Raw genomic sequence first — 18,904 nt, forward strand, 5'->3', positions numbered from 1 at the left:
TGAAGTGAAGACCCCCAACCCCCTAAGCCGACTGAAAGCTCACAGCCTTTTGGTGCAACGCTAATGAGTGCAAGTTGTCAGCCTCTTTTTATTAATAATCTCAAATAAAATGGAATTATAGATTTATTTGGTATCACTGTTAGAATTATTTTCTTTTAATTTTATAATAAAGTTATTACTAATAATTAGATAAAAGTTAGTACGATAAATCCATTTAAATCTGTTGAGAAAAAATATTTTTTAAAAAAATAATAAAATTATTTTTATATTATTTAATTATAAAAATATCATTTTTTTTATTTTTATGCTTTTCAAATTCAATGCTAAATAGTGGCTGCATTAATTACATCGATCTTAGCGAAATCATTCTATAATTTCCAAAACAGAAACTGCCAATTACATGTCCACCTGCAAACAGCCAAATTAAGAGACATGCCTAATGCATAAGTACAGGGTGAAAAATTTTTCATCTTTCTCTCAGCAACCAAACATGCACACAGCCTTGTACTTTATTTATCACAGATGCAATTGATTACAGCTAAGAAAATTAATCTCTCAGTGTTTTTTTTTTTAAATGAAAAAAAGGAAGAAAGAAAGAAAGGATTTCTCTTTGACAACTTCTTTATTTAGTAATTGTTTTTATTTATTCATTTCTTTATTATAATTTTATGTTTGATGCTGTGCTTGTAGGAAGACTCTCAGTATGTGGGATGCATTTTTTTTATGCATTTGATTACTTGAACTCATGTTGCTTCTTCCATGGCGGCGTATTACAGTTCTGTAATTCCTTTTAATTTCCGGAGTGTTCCCAAAAGTGTTGTGAACTAGAAGAACAAACCCAAAACAAGATTTAACAAATCAAATCACCCAGTTAGCTCCTGAAGGAAGCCTTATTTGTATCTGGGTTTCTGCTGTGACAAGAAAAAAAAGCAGAAGAAAGAAAGAGAGGTGGAATGAAAAAGAGAAGCTGGGCAAGCTAAGAAGAGAGAGAAGAACAGTGATGGGTTCATGATGAGTAATAATAATGATGATGAAACAAGGAGATTTAGGTGGCTCAAGATGTCAAGACTGTGGAAACCAAGCCAAGAAAGATTGTGTTTACATGAGATGCAGAACTTGTTGTAAGAGCAAAGGGTTTCAGTGCCAAACTCACGTCAAAAGCACCTGGATTCCTGCTTACAGAAGGCGCCAGAGACCACAAAATCTTGCTTCTTCTTCTTTTGCTTCTGCTGCTGCTGCTGCTTTTGCTGTTCATCAACAGAAACCTCACGGACAGAACCCTAAAAGACTTAGAGAAAATCCCTGGACAGGTACTTCTCCACAAACACCATATCCTTATAGATCGATCTATAAGCTATTCAGAGTAAGTAAGCAAAATATTTCTTTCGATTCACGAAAATCTTCATCGAGATATGAATGTGATCTGCATATTGTAACCCTAGCTATAGCAACAGCTCTCTTCTTTCTAGATGGGTGTAATTCTGACAAGAAACATCTATAAAAGATAGATTCTTTGCTCATCTTTCTTGATAGCTGTTATAAAGTTAAATCTCCTTTGCTTTTGATGTTACTGTTAATGTGAACCCTTTTCTTTTTAGGTTTAGAAGTGGGGAATTTTCCTGCCCAAGTGAACTCCATAGCAACATTTCGTTGCTTTCGTGTAAGTTCCATTGATGAAGCAGATAATCAATTTGCATATCAGACGAGTGTGAGAATTGGAGGCCATATTTTCAAGGGCATTCTCTATGATCAAGGTCCTGAACAAAGCTCCTCCAGCTACCTGCAAGATCCTAATCTCACAAGCGCTGGTGCCCTAGCCAATGCTACTACTTTAGCTTCAACATCTTCATCAGTTGCTGCAGATTCACTTCCTCCTACATATTCATTTCCCCTTAATGCCTTCATGTCCGGTACGCAACTTTTTCTCCACCCAAAATCGTAGGGCTTGTTTGGTTTCAGAAATTCATTAATAAAAGAAAATCAGCTGTTTTTTTTTCCAATTGTAAATTGATTCCATTCTGCAAGCTATACATAATATATCTACATTATTATTGATGGTCTTTGAACTTGAAAAATGAATAAGGGAGATCATGATCTTCATGTTCATTAATTGTTTAAATTTCAATTATTACAATATAATATTTTGATGTTCAATTATATGATCTTGTCTTTGTTATTTAATTTATTTGATTGAATATTATAACAGGAGCAGAGGATTTTCAGTTTGTCTCTTCTTGTTCATCACATAAATATTTTGCAGTCTCATCCCTTTGTTTATCAACTTCGAAGCTACTTTCTTCCTGTTTCTTCGTTTCTTTGCCGGCTTGAAACCATACTATAGACAAATTTGCTTTAGCAACCAAGATTTAAAGATGACTTGTTATTACATGTTTAATTATTATATGAATTCTTGCTTTCGCCAACTCATGGGCATCAGACCCAAAAAAATTTTTTAAAAATATTCATGCACACACCCAATTTTGTGTCTGGTTCAGTTGCTGCTATGAACTGCATAAAGATGGAAAATGTTCATTGTATGCTTGCAATGAAATAATTAATTAATTTATTTCTAGTAGATAGTTCTCGTACATGTCCTAACATAATGATTCCTTATAGTAATATAGATTTGAGTGAAAGTGGCATGCTTTGTTCATATATTTTAATCAGTGTTTGTAAAAGCTGGAGGAATCAGCCTAGATAACTATAAAGCACAAGCTAAATCTCTTAGGTTTAGATACTTTATTTTATAAACACAAGAAAGATTAGGTGGGCATCTTGTGAGATTTTAGAAATAATAACTTTCTCTTAAGCACCATGCTGAACCAATTTTTTTATGCCTTCACCAACTATATGTAGAAAAATATTGATACCCTTCACTAACTTAGAAAATTCTTCCCTACACTTAAGTGTATAGTGCTATATCATATACCCAATTAATATGCAATTTATGATGAAATTCACTTTTCAATCTTTTTTTGAAAGCATATCATTATCAGAAATTTTTATAGGATGTGAATACATTGAATTATAGATAATATATATTTGAATATATCTTATTTTTTATATATATATAATTGACTCTGATTGAGATTCAAATTTGAGATCTCTCAACACTAGAGACGACTTCGGTAGTAGTGAGCAAAAACCCATTTGTCTTTAAATATATCTTCTAATTGAAAAGAGAGGACTGGGTACAAATGTTATTGTGCACTGCTGGTTTTCTATATATGTCTAGTGTTAGATGCATTCTCTTAAAGAAATGATCACCATATGGTGGATTCTCACTTGAAATAAGCTTCTACTTCTAGATGGCTTTCCTTCTATAGTTACAGGGAAAAATGATTTTTATAGTGAAAAGAAATGACTTCTCATGGAACATATCCTGCAATTTGGAGGAAAAAAAAAAATCAATCAATTGCTATACTTTTGAGTATGTGCCTTCTTTGCGTGGCTGCAAAGGTGGGCATATATCCACCATTAGATAATTGTATGATTAAGAAAAGTCTAGAGTGACTTGAGTGCAGGTTTGGCTAAGAGGAAAAGTGTCTAAAATCTTTTATAAAAGTACATTTATTCTATTTCAAATCGATATAAAATTCAATAAAATTTGAATATAAATTATTAGTAATCAATTAATTTTAACTATAATATATATTTCAGTTAAAATATATTTAAAGGGATTTAAAATTAAGTATATTTATAAAATATTATAATATTCTGTATATTAATATATTATAAATAACTATTACTGATGATTTGTGCATAATGCATATGTATGAGAAAAAGATCTCTAATCTAGAGGTTGATGCACTTAAGCATACCATATAAAATATTAATTAAAGCCACACATTGATTGGCTATTAGTTGCAGTCATGAAGAAGAATTAAGAAAAGCTCAAGAATATGAATTATTTGAGCTTGCATTACCTAATTTCTGTCCTTCATCACATATGTTTAAGCTTATAAATTACTAGTCAAGTGTCAAAACAACATACACTTAAGCTCTGTTCGACATTAATTTTTAAAATAGTTTTCAGTATTTTAACTCAATCATAATAGTATAACTCAATTATAATACTATAATGAAAAAATTATTATTTAGTTTTTATAATATAGAAAAATTTATTAATTGGTTTTTTAATTTTAAAAAATATATTAAAATATCACTAATATTTTAAAAATATACTAATTAATTCTACCATTAATTTTAACCGTTAAATATTATAAAAAAGTTTGAAATACTCTACGAAATCTAAAATTAACTAATAAATTTTTCAAAATTATAGAGATTAAATATTAAAATATTTAACAATAAAATTAACGAAAATACCTATTAATAGACTTTTTTTTAAATTTAAATATATAGTTATGAGGAAACATTATTAAATTGCAGATGCCAATATCAGATTTCCATCTTTTCACAAAAATTTTATTGTATCTATAATTGCCTATTAATCAACTAGCTAGATTTTGTGCAACTAGATTGGGGATTTTTATAAAGAAATCTTGGTTTAATTTATATCAAAAGATTATTTAATTTGAGATATGGAGAGCAAAAAAATATTTTGAATATTTTTATTTATTAATTTTGAAATTTATTAGCTCATTATTTATTATTAAGTCTATTAGAATTTTTTTTAAACTCTTCTTCTAAAATGCCAAATGTATTACAAGACCCAATGGCAAAAACCAATAAAAATACAAGGTGGGCTATTGAAAGGCCCACATAACATATAAGAAAAAAAAAGAAAAAAGAAAAAACACAATGAATTAACTTAACAAAGAAGTTTAGAAAGGCAACCCACAAATAAACTGTAGAGGTTAATTTGCCCTTGATCCGGAATAGACCCAATAAAAGGATCTCCATCATTCAGATTGTCTTTCTTGCTCGAGATCTCCGGCCACCAACAATACAAAAGATGATCGCTTCACTTCATCTCTATCTACAATAGCCTTAACAGGCATGTTCTCATCTTACTAAATACCAGAAGAAGGAGAATGCATGTAAGGAGAAAAATAGTCAAAACCAAAGGAGATCGTCCACCATTGAATCAAAATTGAAAAAAGCAAACGAAGGGAACCACAAAGCATGCACATCCAGCTAGGAGTGAGCATTCGGTCGGTTCGGTTCAAAATCGAACCGAACCGAATAAACCAAAAATCGAAATTTTAGTGTTTATAAAAACCGAACCGAACCGATTTTGGTCAGAAACCGAATCGAACCGAACCGGTCTGATTCGGTTCGATTCGGTTCGGTTTGATCGGTTATGATTTTTAATAATTTTTATTTTTTACACTTTATTTTTAATATTTTAAAATTTAATTAAAATATTTTAATTTTAGTATGATTTAATTTCTCTATATTATTGAAAAAATATATTATTATCACTAATCGGTTCGATTCGATTTTTTTAGTTTTTTCTGATCAAAATTGAACCGAATCAAAATAACTGAAATTTATGAAATTAAAAACCAAACCGAATCGAAATGTATAAAAAATCAAACTAAATTTTTAAATCAATTCAGTTCGATTGATTTTTTCAATTTAAACCGAATACTGCAACATCAAGATAAAGGGCTTATGCAGATCGAAGAGTCGCCAATAAAGGAGAAGAGGATACTCTCTTTAGCGTCCCAATTGCACCTTTCAAGGCTGTGCTCCACGAACCACATCCAAACAACCTCTTCGTGGTCTTAGGCTATAAGGAAAAGTTGGCCTGAGAAGGAGAAACTTGCATGCAACCAAACATAAGCAAACACAAAGAAATGAGAAAGCAAAAATAGAAACTGACATAGAAGAAATCTCTTAATTTTGTATAGTCTGTCCAAAGAAATAAATAAAAAAAAAAAACAAAGAAAAACCAAAAAACCATCTGAAAGTGGAAAGGGAGCTCATTTTCCAATGGAAGGGAGGTTCCCTACTAGAAGGAGGCAGAGAGAAATGAACACAGTGGCATTTCAAGGAGAGATAACGCTTTAAGAAAAAATCTAAAAAAGACAGAAATTTTCTCACTAGAGAAAGTCCCATTGCACCTTATTGATTATATAAATAAAGTAGTCATATGAGTTTATGACCTTTTATAACAAACTAATAAAAAAATAAATGCATATATAAATAAAATTATTTTTGAAACGAAAAAAACTATTTTAAATATCAAAATCCTAACAGACATAAGATTAAATTTATGATTTATGATTTAAATCATATATATTTTCTAATTTTTTATGATGTATACTTTAACTTTTATTATTTTCAAATTAAAAGCATTTATTTTTTTAATTAACAGCTATTTATATTAATCTTCAAAATTCTATATTAAAATTTAATTTAATACTACATTTTAATTTCTAAATATATATGATACATAACAGATATTTTGAGAAAAAAATATTTATCGATTTCGCTAACTATAATTTATTTTATTATTTATTATTAAATAAATTAATTTAATATTCTTTTACAAATATTTAGCAGTTAGCAATTGGTAGAAAAAAAAAATCAAACAATTTCTTTAAAATCAATAATTATATTCAACAATTATAGTCGATTCTATATAAAGCAGGTTTGAACTTTTGTATTATAGCCAAATGAAATATTTCATAATTATTTATTTTTTATTTGTTTAATAAAATGGATCAAAAAGGAAAGGTAATTCATAAAAAATCCTATAATTTTAATTAAAACTTATAAATTTTATTGAAAAATGTAAGGGATTGTAAAAAACATTTGTTACCCATATTTTAATTTTTCCATAAATTATTTTTTTTTCACAAAATATATGTGTATATAAATTTAATATTACTTAAATTATTTTAGGATTTTTAAATAAAAAATGTCTTTAAATTTTTGTGATAACATGCTATTTCATTAAACTTAATTTGGTGTTGTAGGACAATCATTGGCTTTGAATCCAGCACCTGTTATTGTATTTATTTAATCAAATAACTTGCTATAGATCTCGGGTTTCTGATTATTCGGCCGGTTCTCTTTGATTTCTTAAAATCAAGATTTATAGGTAAAATTGAATCGAATCAGAATCTAACTTTCAGTTAAATTAGTTCAACCGGTTGATTTGATTATTTAGATTAAAAGAGGTTAGGTTAAAAATTAAAGATAGATGTTTAACTGTGATTTAGCAGCATAAGGTGACGCGTAAATGATTCGCTACTTCAGCAATGGTACAAGGAAGATAAAACTGAAACGAAGCTTCTCACAGTAGGGACACAATTGTAAAAAGACAAAATACAGCACGGAAAATTGGTATTTCATTTGAAAAACATTCAATTAAAATATATTAAATTAAATTATTTATTTTAAATTTATTAAAAAAATTAAATAATATGAATATTAAAAATTATAAAAATTTAATAATATATATAATTAAAATAATAGAAATTAAATAGTTTGATTTTATGTAGGAAAAATTACCAGAAAAAGTCATTAATTATTTTATTAATTTTAAAAAAATATATTAAAAGATTAATAAAATTTTAAAAATTTTATTAATTAATTCATTAATTTTAACTATTAACTATTAAAAAAATTAAAATATTTTCATTACAAAAAAATTAATTAATAAATATTTATATAAAAATAAAAAATCAATTAAAATTTTTTTATATTTTAAAGATTAAATAATAAAATATTTAATAATTAAAATTATAAAATAATTGATTAGTAGATTTTTAATATTTTAAAATATTTTAATATATTTTTAAAATTAAAAATTAACTTATGTATTTTTATATATTATATTGATTAAATAATAAATTTTTCGGAATTATTTTGAAAATAAAAATAAAAATAAATTTATTTAAAATTGGGGAATTAGATAATAATTTATCTAATATAGTAAGAAGGATCAAGGGGCACGACAATTCTCGCTGTCATATCTCACGTCTCGTGTAAAAAAATATGCTAAATTGAAATCAGTAATAGCTCAACAAACAAATCCACCTGACTCTCTGTAGTTGCTTCTTTTCTCCTAGAGATACTGAGATAGAGAGTAGAGGATATTATCGAATCGTCCATAACCGGCGAGGAGAAGAACGGAACGGAAATAATGGGGGAGGTTACTGGAGGATGCTGTCCGCCGATGGATCTGTTCAGGTCGGAGGCGATGCAATTGGTGCAGCTCATCATCCCCATCGAATCTGCCCACCTCACCGTCTCTTATCTTGGCGACCTCGGTCTCCTTCAATTCAAAGATGTCTGTACAATTTCCCTTGTGTTAAGTGAAAATTTTAATTTAATCTGGATATGATCAGTTCCTTCGCTCGTTTCTTCATCTTCACTCTATCTGATGCTCAATTGTTTGTTGCGACGTTGAATTCGAAGTCAACTAGTTTTAGCTCTACCTTGCATAGTGAATTTCTTTGCTTTCTAAGTTGGTGACTTCAAATTCCAATACACTTGTGATTTTGAGTTTTCATTAATATATGGAGGGAAACCGAGCAGGTTCTAGTATCGTTGCTAGGGTTTTCTCTGCTAATTTTGGTTGAAGAAGTTGAAAATTACTTTAAGTTTGTTGCTTCTGACAGCGGGATCACTTTTTTTCCCTAACGGTGAACAGAGTAGCTTTTGGATTTCCAGCCAAAGATTGATGTGTTATTAGCTAGTGATCTCTGATTCAGCAGATATTTATCTCTTTTTTTTTTTTTTCAGCTCAATGCAGAGAAGAGCCCATTTCAGAGAACTTATGCTGCTCAGGTTTGCGCTTTTGTTATGTATAGATCACACATTTTCCTTGCACTTGTTTGAATCTAGAACCTAGAGGTGTAGCTTAATAATAAAAAGTAAAAATGAACTTAATGCGTGATGGAAAAGTAATTAGATTTGATAAACAGTAATTCTAAAGAATTCCCAAAGTGTTAAACCACTAATGGCATCCATTTTGTGTTATCTTCTGATATTTGAAACTGACTTCCAGAAGAGTACAATCATGTTCTGTTTTTGAAACCTTTCAGTGTCTCTCTCTCTCTTCAATTGGGATTTCTCTTTTATACAACCTGGGCCACCACTTGGGGATATTTTTATTGCTTCTTTAATAACGCACAAAGCATACGTGCATGGAGGCAAAAGAAAGAGATTTTAAGAAATCAGTTTCATTTTCTTTCTCTTCATTCAACAACTTAAATTGGGATAGTTAATAGATTTTGGTAGTGGAAGTATTTATTTATTTACTTATTATTTATTGTTTATCGTTAAGATAAAAAAATGTGGAGAGATGGCACGAAAGTTACGGTTTTTCAAGGAGCAAATGGAGAAGGCAGGCGTGTCACCTTCGTCGAAGCCTCTCACACAAACTGACATTGATATGGATGGCCTAGAAGTATGTCAAGTTGATTATGCAACTAGACTTTGCTTTTGGTTGTCATGCTCTAACTTTATCTTCTATTTGGGTGTGCTAGTTAAAACTTGGAGAACTTGAGTCAGAACTGGTAGAAATGAATGCAAATAATGATAAATTACAGCGTGCTTACAATGAGCTTATAGAATATAAGCTTGTTCTCTTGAAGGTATGGCTATCTTTTCACAATGACCGAGTATAATTATTGTTTCTTTTTCAATGCATAATATGCCATGAGGATGAGCATTCAATATCTTACAGTGGATATGCCCTAATAGTTGTTATAGAAGATTCTATGTACTCCATAGACAGTGGAAGAAAGGGATACTGGGAAGATGAAGGTTAGGAAAGAAATTAAAAAAAAAAGAAACAAAGTTGATGGATCTTCAATATTTAAATTAGAAAAAGAAAAGCTGAATTGGACAATGTTATGGTAAGTCCAGCTATTATATTTTGAGTCACTTGTTTAAGTGTTCCATCAACAGCATTAAGTACTGGAAATAGTTAAACCTTTGATTTCACTGCTGCCGTAGCTGTCTTTGAGCTCATTGGGAAAGTTTCATTGTGTGATATAATCATATAATTGAGTTAATGGTTTATTTTCATGTAGTTGGGATAGAATGTTCTTATTTATGGTCTTATAGAATTTGAAGTGGAAAAAAAATGCTATCCATATCCATATATCAGCTAAGAAGCTTGGGAATATATTTAACGAGCAGCCTGTTTAGTTTTCATCATATGTTCAGATTATTCTAATCTGAATTCCATTATAAGTTAGAAGTTTTCTTCTTCTTCTTGTTCTTTTCCCATCAATTGAGATGTTAATCTTTTGAAAGAATTATTTTCTTCAACAATTTTGATAATTAACTAGTCAGAAGATACTGATATTCTTCCTTTTAGGCTGGTGAGTTTTTTTCATCAGCATTAAGTAGCGCAACTGCTCAGCAGAGGGAATTGGAATCACGTCAAGTTGGCGAAGAATCACTAGACACTCCTTTATTAGCAGATCAAGTATTCTAAAACTTTTCTGTATACTGATGATTCATACTATATTACTCATAAGCATAGCATCCTGACTTGATTGGATGTTCCACAGGAAATATCAACTGATTCATCAAAGCAAGTAAAGTTGGGGTTTCTCAGTGGCCTTGTTCCCAAAGAAAAGTCTTTGGCATTTGAAAGGATTATATTCCGTGCTACCAGGGGCAATGTGTTTATCAGGCAGGCTGCTGTTGAAGAGCCTGTAAAGGATCCTGTTTCTGGGGAAAAGGTCAGTTGTGGCCAATCACTATATTACTGCTGTGGTTATATATGCTAGATATATAAGTATGTAGGAGGGTAGGACTTCTGAAGGGACAAAAAGTTCATGGTTTTAAGTTAGTATCTACAGAAAATCAGTTACTGATATGATGGACAAGGAAGTGCATGCATTAAGTAATTTATATTTTTTTTAGAAAAAAAAAAACACTAAATGATCTTGACCCTGAATCCCTGATCCTACTTGACTACAAAATCTAGTAAGTCCTAACCCTAGAATAACAGAGAAAATTCCACTAGCAAGATGCTGTTGTTGTTTCTTGGCTTATGGTGCTGTGTATTATAAATATGATTTTGAAGTTAAATTTAGTGACATATGACATTAGAGTTAATAAATTTAGTAATTCTAATATTATTCATGTTATTGAGTGGATGCAGATTATGCATGACTTATAATAAAATATAATTCTATTTAATTGAATGGAATATAAATCTATCTTGGATTCTTGATAGTCATGAATCAAGTAGTTATCTAACTCTGATAATAGTAATAATAAGGGTCCAGCTGTTGGTTCAAGGATTGAATTGATGGACTTTTAATAAATTAAATAATATACATGATGTAAAATTATAATTTAAGTATCTATAGTAAGAAATGTATTCATGACATCAAAGTTTCTAAAATCACATGCAATGGCTAGTTCTATTAAGTAGTGCATGTGTGCGACTGTGTTGTGTGTGTGTAACTCTAATTATTTGTTACATAGATAATCCTCTTGATCTTGAATTGACTGAGATGGGCAGCCATCAGGCTTTGTTCATTTGAAGAGGGTAAGGCCACAGGAAAAGTGGCAGTGGCTTAGGTTACAACACTTCTGATTTAAGAATTACTGAATATTGGGATTTAGAAATTCTTTTTCCAATGTTTTTTGAGTTTTTTCCATTACATTTATTGTGTGTTGTGCATGTCTGAGTCACTGTGAGGGTCTGAGCACATGCTTTTGCTTATTGCCATGTGGGTCAGTCCACTAATACAGTGTCAAAGGCTGCAATTTAGCCTTCATTGATGTGTATAGTTATTGCAAATTCATTTACAGCCTGCTATGTCTCAATGTATGTGATAAGTACATGAATTGTTGGCTTCTTGCTGAAATTTTATTCAACTTTCTAACTGTTTGTATGCACAAACCTATCTTATTTGATGCCTTGTGAATCTCGATTTACAGACTGAGAAGAATGTATTTGTTGTATTCTATTCTGGAGAAAGAGCTAAAACCAAAATACTCAAAATATGTGAAGCTTTTGGAGCAAATCGTTATCCTTTCACCGAGGATTTTGGCAAACAACACCAGATGATTGATGAGGTATGAAGCTTTTGTTTCTTGCTGATGCTCTGTTAACACTTCGGAAATTAATTTCCTAAAGCTCTACTTTCTTCTGAATATGTAAACTTCAATTTATCCATATTTTAAATATTGTGGGTGCACAATTACCTTTGGGCATATGTTGTCACTTGTTGACCTTTTTGTGCATGTGCTACCTTTTTGATCTGGAATGATTTTTATTACTACTTCCATTGTCAGGTCTCAGGAAGAGTCTCAGAGTTGAAGACTACCATAGATGCAGGATTAGCTCATAGGAGCAATTTGTTGCATACTATTGGTGATCAGTTTGTGCAGTGGAACTCATTGGTCTGTTCAAAATCTAACACATAAAAAGAAAGCTACATCTTCTCTCTTTATCTGCTTTTGCTCCTTTGCAAAATTCTGATATACTCTTGTTCTAAAATGACACCATGCAATGTTGCTCAATGCCTACTGGTTCAACGTTGACCTATTCATATATTTACTCCCTCTTGCTGAGTGCGTGAAACATCGACATGTGATTGTGGCATTGTGCTTTATAATGATCATGTTGGCAGTATCTTCAATCTCTTATGTTCTAAAATGTGGATTTACCTATCTAGACCTCTGCTTTTATTTCGAGTATTAGCACATTTTTTTGTTATTCTTGATCTTATTACCTTGTCGCCTTTTTCATCCGTTATTATTCTCTCCTTCCTATTCCATGTAAAGAATGTAAATGACAAGATAATTGCCAGACTTACAACAGACTAAAGCCAATGCAATTGAGTTTTGTAACTTAAATTAATAATAATAAAAAAATAGAGTTCACTTAGTGGTCTGAACCTTGCAATCATGATCAACGGGAATTTTTTTTTTTTTTGGTTTTGTTTATTGATCTGCTTTCATAAAATCTTATTCAAGAAATGGCTTATGAATTGGAGTTGGATACTGTGATGTTATCCCGTTGCTTTGAATTCAGTACTGTGAAAGCAATATAATTGCTATCTTGATGAACTGAATTTATTTTTATTGGTATGTTTCTTGATCTGGTGCAATAAAAATCCTATTCAAGACAATCGCCTAATATGAAACTAGATTAGCATTTGTAGAAATTAGAAATGGAAGAAAAAGGGAATCAAAATGAGGGATACAATTGAAACTACAGCCTGGTTGACAACCTTATCTTCCAGCCAAGATAATAAAATGAATTCTTCTTCATCCAAACAACATCCATCTCTTATCTGCATAATTTTATTTATTGATGAGGCTGTGGAGATATTCTTGTCCCTTCTATTGACATATAATGTGTATTATATGTTTCCTTATTCATGCTTTGACAGCTTGCATCAATTTAATAATACGCGATGGTACTTTGTGTTTTACGGATTACTTTAGTCATTAATTATCATCTCTTCAAACTCATGAAGGTGAGGAAGGAGAAATCCATCTACCACACTCTGAACATGCTTAGTCTTGATGTGACAAAAAAGTGTCTTGTTGCCGAAGGGTGGAGTCCTGTTTTTGGCTCAAAGCAGGTAAATATATTGAGGGCTCATGTAACTTTGAATCAATATGTACAATTGCGAACTAATTTGAACTTGATCTGTGCAGATTCAAGAAGCATTGCAACGAGCTGCATTTGATTCCAATTCGCAGGTTGGGGCCATTTTCCAGGTTCTGCATACGAGGGAGTCCCCACCTACATATTTTCGCACAAACAAGTTTACTACTGCTTTTCAGGAAATTGTTGATGCATATGGGTGAGTTTCACTTTAAATTTGTCTCATGTTATTACTTGCTGAATGTATTAGAATGCCCAAACATATCATAGAGATGTGTCATATCTCATTTGAGCCAACATGTCTAGCTGCTTTCTTTAATCATTTAGTTTAGATACTTGATGTCATCCTTCCATTTGCTTCTGTTCAATGCTTGCCAACAGGTCTTCTAAAAAGATAATGACTTGATAATGACCATCACCTAATGGAAGGTGACCTTGAAATCCAAGGACATGGTTTGGTATCTGTTTGATGTGTAATATGATGTTTTGCTAGTCATTTACTAATGATAGAACCCAATAAGTTGCTGCATCTTTTTATATAAAATCTTCTATAATTTTCTGCCAAGAGTAGAATGTGTCTGCACCTGCCTATATGCATACGAGTTTGTGCACGTATATGCATGTGTGCACTCACATGTTCATATATTGCCCTTGTTTGTTTGTTTTTCCAAATATTACTATTATTAATAGAAATAATTGCTGTTGAATATTATTGCAGGGTGGCCAAGTATCAAGAAGCAAATCCTGGTGTATACACCATTGTCACATTCCCTTTCCTTTTTGCTGTCATGTTTGGTGACTGGGGACATGGAATATGCCTGTTACTTGCAACTTTGGTTTTTATAATCAGGGAAAAGAAACTTTCAGGCCAGGTAAACTCCCTGCGATTTTTGTTATCATCACCCAGAAAATTATGCATTTGATCTTTATCGTGATATTATTGTTTTATAAAATTTACCTCATCGAATTTTAAATGGTCTTTCAGATTTCACCAAGTTATTTATGGCTGTAACGACAATTGATTTTGCTTCATTGTCTTCCAACAAAGACGTGTTTGCATCAAGAATAAAAATTTGTTCTTAGTTATACTTGAGATCTAACTGATAGTGCTTCTTGTTGAACCACAGAAGCTTGGGGATATCACTGAAATGACCTTTGGTGGTCGTTATGTTATCTTAATGATGGCCCTCTTCTCAATTTACACTGGTTTGATCTATAATGAGTTCTTCTCAGTTCCTTTTGCACTGTTTGGACGCTCAGCATATGCATGCCGTGACCTTTCTTGCAGGTATTTGACTGAAGCCTTTAATATGTTTTTATGATCTGTAAATCATATAATGTTTCCTATGCATTCTTGTCCTCCAGGGATGCTACAACAGAGGGATTGATTAAGGTGGGCCCCGCGTACCCATTTGGTGTGGATCCTGTGTGGCATGGCACTCGCAGTGAGCTGCCATTTCTAAACTCTTTGAAGATGAAAATGTCGATCCTTCTTGGAGTTGCCCAAATGAATCTTGGTATCATATTGAGTTACTTCAATGCTGTTTACTTTCGAAATGGCTTGAATATCTGGTAAGTTTCATGACATGGACAATAACTGCTTAAGAATATTTCAAGTATTTCTGGGGTTATAAAAGAGTTTGTAATAAGTTTTGTCGCTGAAAGCTATCCTTTTTCTGCCATCGTGCAGGTTTCAATTCATTCCCCAAATGATATTCTTAAACAGCTTGTTTGGCTATTTATCACTCCTTATCATTGTGAAGTGGTGTACCGGTTCACAGGCTGATTTGTACCATGTAATGATATACATGTTCTTGAGTCCAACAGATGAATTGGGGGAAAATCAGCTCTTTGTGGGACAAAAGATAGTTCAGGTCGGCTTCATCTCTTCAGCTCTTTTTACTCTCACATTTGCTAACTCCATTTTTTATGATCATAATGATCTATGATGTGCATCTGTTCTGATAATTTATATTCTGCCTTTCTGTTTTCAGCAAGTTCTTTTATTACTGGCCCTTGTTTCAGTACCATGGATGCTGCTTCCCAAGCCTTTCCTTTTGAAGAAGCAACACCAAGATGTATGCTCTAGTTCTCCATTAGCCAAGTTCCTTTCATATGGTCAAGTACATCATAGTTTGTTCTCTTTTCATCGGTTCCCTATGTCTTATTTTCAGAGGCACCAAGGACAGTCATATGCACCACTTCAGAGCACTGAGGAGTCTCTTCAAGTGGAGGTGAATCATGATGCCCATGAAGAATTTGAATTCAGTGAAGTTTTTGTGCATCAGCTGATACATACCATTGAGTTTGTACTTGGAGCAGTCTCAAATACAGCATCTTACCTTCGTCTATGGGCCCTCAGGTATGTCAATAAAGTTGAAGGTACTCATTGGTCTGCGTTCGAATACTTGTTCATTTATAGAGCCTGAGTGAGATCAGATCAAGAGTATATCCTTTTCAAACTTTGTGTTCTTGATTGTGGAACATTGGTTGTATGGATGGTTGGACATGCATGTATGCTTGTCGAGTCCATTGCTACACAGTTGACCACATGCGTAGGCATGTTCTCTTTGTTGAAGTCTCAATGACATCACCTTCATGTGTGTGTATTGCTTCTGAGGGGAGCTGGATGTTGCACGTTGGCACTGGCATTTCAGATATCTTGCACAAAATTGGCTTTAGCCACTTTTCCTGCATCATTTTCTTTTTATTTAGACAGTCATCTGATCTGTTCAATGGGACTAACTATGTGCTTTATCTCATCTCTGTCATGATGCAGTCTTGCTCACTCAGAACTGTCAAGTGTATTCTACGAGAAAGTTCTTCTCCTTGCTTGGGGGTATGTTACATTCTCTGTGCTTTCATGGTCAACTGGTGAAGTAAAGCAGTTTTTTCAAGTTAGCTTTTGCATTGATCACTTTTGCATAGATAGAAAAATGACATGCATGTGCTTGTCATTGGTAGTTCTTCTATTTATGAATCAAGAAAATTGTCTACTAAAGGAGGACAAAATCCTGGCAACACTTGATCATCTATTCTATTTTTCCATGATGAACTATTTATGCGCTAAATCGATAAAATAGTTTGGCAATCAAAATACCTAATCTAGCAGTCAAATGGATATAAGAGACTAACATTTGTAAAGATGTTAATGACACTGTTTTACATCTCACACAGGTTCAACAATATAGCTATCCTCATAGTGGGCATCATAGTCTTTATTTTTGCAACTGTTGGTGTGCTACTGGTGATGGAAACTCTCAGTGCATTCCTACATGCATTGCGACTTCATTGGGTGGAATTCCAAAACAAATTCTACGAGGGAGATGGTTATAAATTCTATCCTTTTTCATTTGCATTGCTTAGCGATGAAGATGAATGATTCACTGAAGCAAGTCACAGTTGGCTTCAATTAGATCGCACAGGTATGGATTTGAAGTTGATTTTATTGATTTGAACATCATGAGAATTTGGTTGAATATGAATCTTGTAGGGGGGAGTTGAGGTAGCTTTCTACCATTTGAACTGCTCCTTTCCCTTCCAATCGTTCTTTTCCTATTGGGAGGAATAAGCAGTTTTCTTGTTTGGCAGTTGGGTCTGCGTGTATGGCAGTTCAGGCTGAGCGTAATAATAAGAATCATTTAATTTATTTAAATTTCTGGTTTATTGTTCTATTTCTTTTCAGAAATAGAGGCCTCTTTCGGGTGTGGTATGTAAATATTATCTTTATGTTGTTTGTGTGAATTGGAATTTTAATTCCTGTGTACAATGGAGCTAAACTGGATATCGTATCAACGGTAGCAGAAAGGGAAGAATGAAGTTGGAAGAGGGAAATGACGATGACTGAAAATATCCCAATATTTTTTTGGAAGCTAATATGGATCGAGGGAAATGGAGACAGAGCTAAGAAAAGATAAGATATTTGATTTTTAAAATTCTCTTTGTTCGGACATAAAATAGCGTAGAGGAAATAAGAGAAATGGAGATAAAAGGAGAAATTACATTTCAATCTCCTTGCATTTAACCCATAATATTTCTTTCCAAATTCTGTTACAATACAGTTTAATACCATTTTTCAGCTCAATTCAGGGCCCTTAGAGTATGTGTATAGCTTATTCGCAGCTGATAATATTGATAGGCTTGTTTATAAGCTTGACAATAAACCCATCTACAGCGCCGGCTCATTTGTGAAAGTATTTTGATTAGTTCTTGTATCAATTAATTGATAATTTTTAAGATAGTATTTTTTAAAATTATTAATTGATAATTAAAATATAGTTTTAAATTATTAATTGAAAATTAAATTGACCAAATATAAATATCTAAATTTTATCAATTAAAATTTTCGATTATAACCAAATAACGCTCAATCCTTAGTGTGCTTTGTTTGATCTCACGCTTCAAGAGAATGTTAGAAATTGTTTTTCTATTTTAAATAATCTTAACTGGCTTATGAACCTGAAATTCAATAACGTATATATTAAAATTTTCCATATTACAAATTAAACAATTTTTTTAAAGGAAAATTTAACAACTTCCAGAAAAAGAAAAGTTGTTTTCATGCCAATAAGTTCTAAACAAAAGAAAGGAGCATACACATACTGTTGCGGCATGAACGGTTACAACCCTAAAACCAACTCAAGCCTCAATCCGTTGAACCAAGTAAGTTACCAAGTAAGTTTACCTAAGGTACACAATGAAAGATAAATAGAAGGGTTGTAAAATGCACACGACGGCAAACATTTAAGACCTTGAACAACTGGAACCTCAGACAATTAGAATCTCAAGGTATTATGAAAGCTAAACATACACACGCAAAGAAGCTAAGTTAATAAGATGGGAAGAGTATTTGGAGTTGGGAGAAAATCTACTAACCAATAGAAAATTATAATGGAGGTTTACACAATTGCCTAGCAGAATTCTAATGTCTAAAAACAGAGATGAATCTCATATGGGAGTATTTATAGGACTGCCACATCTCCAACTTGTGACTGTAATGGAAAACTTCTTGAGAAAACTTTTAACTTAAAGTATACTTTAGATATTTTTAAAATTCGTGGTCCCCAAATTGCTTCTCGGAGAAACCTCTTATGGCTCTATTTTGACCTCATTTTGATGCTTTAGACGTTTTTTTGGCAGTTCTGGAATGTTCTGAAAATTTTTGTCCAGTTTAAACTTCATTTGGATATGTCTGGCAAGTTCAAGATCGCTTTAGCTCACACTTAATCCTATGTGCGCTACAAGACCTCCGTGAACCTCATTTGTGCGCTACAGAACCTCTGTGAATCTCGTTTAGGTATTGGATTGCGCATATGTGAACCTCATTTGTACGCTGGGCCTCTCGCTCTAATCTCATTTGCGCGTTGAGCTGCGAGCGCTAAATCTCCTATA

At 32.1% G+C, this 18,904-nt stretch overlaps 2 protein-coding genes across 2 annotated transcripts; both read left to right on the forward strand.

The window, feature by feature from the left end:
- Nucleotides 1–599: 599 nt before the first annotated feature.
- On the forward strand, nucleotides 600–2,154 carry LOC110612611 (protein SHI RELATED SEQUENCE 1). Its single transcript, XM_021753389.2, has 2 exons — nucleotides 600–1,310; nucleotides 1,599–2,154. The coding sequence occupies exons 1-2, from the start codon at nucleotides 1,025–1,027 to the stop codon at nucleotides 1,940–1,942; spliced, it is 630 nt and encodes a 209-aa protein (XP_021609081.2). The 5' UTR covers nucleotides 600–1,024; the 3' UTR covers nucleotides 1,943–2,154.
- Nucleotides 2,155–7,891: 5,737 nt separating this feature from the next.
- On the forward strand, nucleotides 7,892–17,168 carry LOC110613440 (V-type proton ATPase subunit a3). Its single transcript, XM_021754568.2, has 18 exons — nucleotides 7,892–8,209; nucleotides 8,665–8,709; nucleotides 9,209–9,331; nucleotides 9,411–9,518; nucleotides 10,250–10,360; nucleotides 10,446–10,619; nucleotides 11,833–11,970; nucleotides 12,190–12,297; nucleotides 13,380–13,487; nucleotides 13,564–13,712; nucleotides 14,232–14,385; nucleotides 14,641–14,801; nucleotides 14,879–15,085; nucleotides 15,204–15,387; nucleotides 15,508–15,591; nucleotides 15,688–15,875; nucleotides 16,293–16,352; nucleotides 16,691–17,168. The coding sequence occupies exons 1-18, from the start codon at nucleotides 8,063–8,065 to the stop codon at nucleotides 16,893–16,895; spliced, it is 2,454 nt and encodes an 817-aa protein (XP_021610260.1). The 5' UTR covers nucleotides 7,892–8,062; the 3' UTR covers nucleotides 16,896–17,168.
- Nucleotides 17,169–18,904: the final 1,736 nt, after the last annotated feature.

The sequence above is a fragment of the Manihot esculenta genome, chromosome 4 (genome assembly GCF_001659605.2).
Source record: "Manihot esculenta cultivar AM560-2 chromosome 4, M.esculenta_v8, whole genome shotgun sequence".
Classification (NCBI taxonomy): domain Eukaryota; kingdom Viridiplantae; phylum Streptophyta; class Magnoliopsida; order Malpighiales; family Euphorbiaceae; genus Manihot; species Manihot esculenta.